Source organism: Diadema setosum, chromosome 4 (genome assembly GCF_964275005.1).
Source record: "Diadema setosum chromosome 4, eeDiaSeto1, whole genome shotgun sequence".
Lineage (NCBI taxonomy): Eukaryota > Metazoa > Echinodermata > Echinoidea > Diadematoida > Diadematidae > Diadema > Diadema setosum.
The window spans coordinates 5,774,885-5,780,831 of NC_092688.1; the positions used below are offsets into that span (position 1 = coordinate 5,774,885).

At 39.5% G+C, this 5,947-nt stretch overlaps 1 protein-coding gene across 1 annotated transcript; it reads right to left on the minus strand.

Moving 5' to 3' along the window:
• Positions 1-741: 741 nt before the first annotated feature.
• LOC140226792 (E3 ubiquitin-protein ligase TRIM45-like) lies at positions 742-2,595 on the minus strand. Its single transcript, XM_072307217.1, has one exon. It carries the CDS (start codon positions 2,593-2,595, stop codon positions 742-744), a length of 1,854 nt encoding a protein of 617 aa, XP_072163318.1.
• Between the last annotated feature and the right edge of the window lie 3,352 nt (positions 2,596-5,947).

Here is a 5,947-nt window from a genome sequence, read left to right on the forward strand (position 1 = left end):
GAATGACCAAAGACTACAGGCCTATGTACTAGAGGGCAATAGATTTATCCACATTGATGCGACGGGGAACTTGAAAGTCTTGTCGTGTCACCGCTGTAAGTCCCTAGGTTCATCATTCCCATTATAATACTCAGTACTAACGTACGTATACCATATTAAACCAGAAAGAAAAAATACCAAAGCCAAAATACTTCGATAGAAAAACAGATTAGAACCCCCAAAATCCATGATTCACAGATCATAAGTATTGACATTGTTAATGAATTTATACAATGAGTAACATAGATTATAGATAATCATACACATAATAGTCTACACTGCATACAGCAGGCTTTGATATCCATTCATGTATTATGTAGGCATAAGGTTGATGTACCAACGTTATTACAATAATTCCCTCAAGCCACCTAAGTATTTGCGGTAAATATTGGCTTTTTACTGATATGATCTGAAGGGCATCCCCCCAAAAAATACTGTTATTACCTTTTTAGCAATAATATCGCAAAACAAATGTTGTGACTGACCCTGTTTTACTTTTGAAATGGTCAATCATGCATAAGTTACTCTAAATTTTTGAAGTGTATGAATATTCATATGAGTTATAGGCGCGGCACATGCATGCGTAATCCGTTATCACACATGTGAACTTGATTCATTACGATATTCTACTCACTAACAGTATCCCATCAAAGAATCCACTTATCTAACATGCAACTGCATGACAAAATTGTCTATTACATTTCACAATATATCAAATATGTAGAGCCTATCTGGAGTGCAGAAAGCTATCTCACCACTCTCAAACTCTTGTAGAGAGTACCAATTTCTGTTCTCTGGTTTTTGTATCTTGAAATCAGTGACAATATTGTGCATGTGCTCCAAATCTCTCGTGTAGCGATCGATACTGACAAGACCTTCCTCGTGCTTTACCCAGACTACAATGACCGAATCATCTCGACAAACAGCTGGGTAGGGATCCATACCCTCCTTCTTCAAGACATTCTCCTTCTTCCCCTTACTATCAAGACAGAAGACAGCTGTATCGTTTCTTACTGTACATATCAGTTTCTCCGTGGTGTGAAAGGAGAATAATTGAATAGGTGTATATCCATCACACATTATTTCTCTGACAGCTTTATCACCCTGTGGGGTAAATACCTGGATATTCTTGGGAATCCAATAACTCATGTAGATATTATCATCTCTATCCACAGTGAGCCCACCAAACCCTCCTTCATCATAACTCATCGTCTCGAACGTGACGTCAAGCTTCTCCCACTGTGGAGTGTAGAGTGACATCTTGCTGTCCGTGTCAGATATAACACTTCGACCATCGGACAGGAATCCAATATTCCTGACCCTGACATCCTTCAGCACGGACTGCTGTAACTCGCCATCAGGGGAGTAGAGATGGATTCCGCCTTGCCACGATCCCACCGCCATCTTACCTTCTGGTGCACGAGTCATACAGTCCATGCTGTCTGTGATAGGGAGTTCTACGTCTACTTTGACATCCCACATGTAACCTTCCAGCTCGCCAAGATAAAGTTCATTGACCTTCACGTATCTACGGAATGAAATCTTCTGAGCTCGTTCTGCCACACCTCTCGGTGATTGGTCGTCAGGATTATCTCGGCCCAGGAAGCTCTTCAAGTTCTCGCATAGCGTGTCATGCGCAAACAAGGAGTCTTTCTCTAGCGGTACCTTCACACCGTTAGATACCAGCTCTTCCATTGCGTTCATTTGATAAATTGTGTGGTGACTCTCTTCTTCCGTGACTTTTAATTTCTTCTCGAATTTTTCAGACAATCGTTTCACTTCACATTTCAGAGCATCTCTTCTGGCTGACAATAGTTGCATGTATTCATCGTAGGTCTCGTCAATGTCATTAGTGAGTTTTCTCATCATGTTTGTTATTTCATCGCGTTGTGTCTTGATGAAATCGATATGATTTTCAATGGTTGTTTTCTTTGATTTTGCCCTTTCTTGTAACTCCTTGATATTTTCCATCAATTTCTCCTCATGGATAGCTGCCTCTTCGATCTGGTGCCCTCCTTGTAAATGTTTTAACATCCCGCACTTACAGCAGACGTACTCCTGACATCCGATACAGAAACATTCCTCATCATCGTTAGGATGTTTCTTACACTTCCGCCTCCTCTTTAGCGGAACTTTTCCCGAGAGCACTCCGCTCATGGCCACTACTACGTGGTTGGAGAACCTTTTCCACACAGAATGGTCTTTCTCACAGGATACACACATGTTTTCCCCGCAGTCCTGACAGTAGGACACAGCTGGAGGCTTTTCGTCCATCTCACAAACTGTGCACGTTGGGCTCTTGGTTTTCACTTCGTCCACGAGAGAACTCAGCGGTACGTTTGTTTGTAACTTACTCACATCTCCATTGGGTACGGACGTTTCTTTCCTGCATACAGGGCATGCTATAGTTTGTTGGTTTGGCTGAGTTTGAGAGATACGTTCCAAACAGTTTTTGCAGAAGGTGTGAGAACATGCCAGTGATTTAGGTTGGTGGAATAGCGTCAGACAGATAGGACACTCCAGATTCTGGCTGCTGATTTGATGAAACGTTGCCATGGTGGCTGTCTATCTGTATGATAGCAAAAGAATGAAACGCATTGACGAGTAGTCCTATAAGCAGAAATGTGATATTAGCATTTACCATAAAAAAGGAGAAAGTTGACAGTGCATGGTGTTAAAATGTTTGTAACCTTAAAATCGGACGAAGTCACGAAGCACAGTTTAATAGATGTGTGTGAATAATGTTTATCATTCATGTACTGTGTATGCTTTATATCCGAACCTAATAAAACTGATTCAATGGTGGTTCATTTGAATTTTAGGAGATCACAATAACTATAGTAAATTGTTGTCCAGTGAGCCTGGCATAGGATGGTGCAACTTAGAATGAACTCAAATTTTACTTGTTAATTCTTAAAAGGATTATAATATTGTATTAATCAAACAACAAAGACTTGCATTACGCTACACTCACAAAAATGTGACGTGGTTATTCGAGCAGCTTATGGAGGAATGACTCTTTTAATCTTGGCCCTGTAGATTTATTGAAATATTGAAATATCCTCAGCAATTTCGTATACAAAAATTTCGTCATGTTGAGAGTGAACAGCAATGAAAATGTGAGCGAAATGAGAGAAATTATCGTTCAAAAACGTAGTTCCGTTTGGCTGTTTGTATGTCATACAGCAGGGTGTCCTATCGTACAAAATGTCCATATTTTTGAGAGATAATATCATCTTTTTTCATATTTATAAAGATACTGGTTTCGTTTGTTTTCGTAGATGACAGTATAAATGACAGGGTCGAGTCTCACCAGTTCCATTTTCCGACATGTTTGTAAAATTTAGATCAGCAGTTGCGATCTTACAAATGAGACAATCTATATAAAAAAAAATCACAACACATCTTCACCCCTCTGCTCTAATAATATCTTGCTTTCATTTAACCCCATCTTTAGTAGACCATTCACTGATAGGATGACTTTATCATCGACGCTTAGGATATAGCACCCTGTTATTGTATACGAGAATAGTTTCCTCAAGTTTGGATGATACTCCCTCTTACCCCCCCCCCCCCCAAAAAAAAAAAAAAAACCCACAACACACAAAAACAACAAGTAAATACAATTCATTCAAACAATCAACAAAAAATAGAAAGAATATAGTGACAAAAAATCTTGCAGTTAACATTTTTCTTCAAACATCTCTCCTTTAAGCATGTTAAGCCTCTAGATTCTTTGTTAAATAGAAGAATCATATTTTTTGAGGAGGAAGTAACTGAGTCCCGAAAGAAAGAGGAAAAGGGAGAGGAGAAGGACATTGCCATACAATTTGACGGATATAAACATCCTGAGGTGTTGTAACTCGATCAACATCACCATCTTTATTTACTCATTAATCAACCTCAATTTGCACGCTAGTATAACTGTTGCCATGTAGTCTGCAAAGTAATACCAGTTTTACCGATGTTCCTAAAATGTTCTTGTCATGTTAGTTTTGGGGGACTCAAATGCATCGAAAGGCATCTAAGGGAAAGAAATATGTCTAACTTATCATTTCATGAAGCAATTAGGTGCAGCACATTCACGACGAACGCTCTTCGAGTAATCTTGTCCCTTGCCTGTTGACACTAACCGAATTCAAATGATTCTGTGCGCATTAATAGCCACCTCTCTCTCTCTCTTGTGTTTCAGTTTTTTAAGTCATATGGAAAGGAATTAGTGATTGAGCAGGCCACTGATGATAATGGAAAAGGGAAGTCCTAGAGAGGTTTGACTTGTATCAAATTCTACTCATGTCTCTTATACTCCCCAAACTATCTATTTACATTTATTTGTAATAAAGTCCTCAGAAGCTGATTTATTTCCAGCGGAGATAACGAGTAATATCCTTTTTTTGAAACAGCATTACTTTATACTCATAACAAGCTATGCCAGTTGTTCTGCTTGGAGTACTATTATCTATACAAACTATATAGTCTGAGAGCTGGCTGCTGGTCAATTTACCCCATCAAGCCCATAAGGTTTGACCCCTGAGAGTTGCTGGGGCCACCCTCCTCATTAAAAAAATGCCCGTCAGCCTGGTCCCTGAGGGCGGGTTCGGCCCCCAGGGACCCCCCGAAAAGGCCCTCCGGCGGGTGTAATTTACCCCATGGAGCCCATGGACCAAACTTGGCCTATATGAATGTCCTATGGGTGTACATAATCAAAATATAAAAACTGACAAAATATCTGGTCGGGAAAGGGGTTGCCAGACCGCTTGTTTGCAGGCATAAAACCTTGTTTTTGGTCAAGGAGTCTGCGCCAAGACTACACTGTCCCATAGGCCCTGTACTGTAGCGTCTCCCAACAGGCTGACGGACAGTGCCAGTTAGTGCATGTAGTAGTCTTGGCGCAGACTCCTTTACGCCCAACAAGGGTTTGTGCCTGCAAACTACCCGTTATACCCTGGGACCCAGGGTAGTTTGCATGCACAAATTGACCACACACACACCCACACCCACACACACACGCACGCACACACACACACACACACACACACATTCACACATGACTCTATGTATACTAAGAATACCGTAACACAAAACATGACCAGTGGTTTCTCCATACAGCCATGATACCTTGCACGTACATACCTATAATTATTATGTTCATAACTTTTGAATGCTTTACATCGATACTATCAGTGAACGAACCTTCAAGCAGGAACACTGAAGAGATTTTGAAATTTGTGTGAAATTGTATTCTGTTTTACTGGCCACACAACCTGCTTACCCTTTATTATGTATCCACCATATAAGACAAATTTATATATATATACATATATATATATATATATTTGGAAAATGCTGAAATAAACCCTTTGTTGTGAGTAGACTTCAGTTTCTCAAATCATGCATTATACTGTATGATAGACTAAAATGTGAAATTATGTTTTATATTATATGAAATAAATTCATGCCAAATACTGGTCAGTTCAGGAATCATAAGACTGCAACTGAAACATGTGCAATGCCTAGGCCTACATTATACGTAATTTATGTAAGCTTTAGTCTTCCATAGAGTGTGATGCATGGTTTGATGTGTAATTGCCATGGTTTTGAATGACAACTAAATCATAAATATGAACTAGGACCTGCATTGTAACTGTATATGGTATGTGACACCCTGGAAGTATTATCTTTTTTTTGGGGGGGGGGGAGGGGGGTAGACAAAGTATCTCAATGAGGAGTTGACAAAAATTCTAATATCAAAGAGAACACAACATGTAAATGCTCTCAACGTGCATGCTATTGTTAAAGAAAAGAAATTAAGCTAACATTTCATTTAGCTGTTTTTTTTTTTATGTTTCACGTTGTGTGTATATGTCCAGGGTTAACGGCAATCATTTACTATGATGCTCTCTTTGCA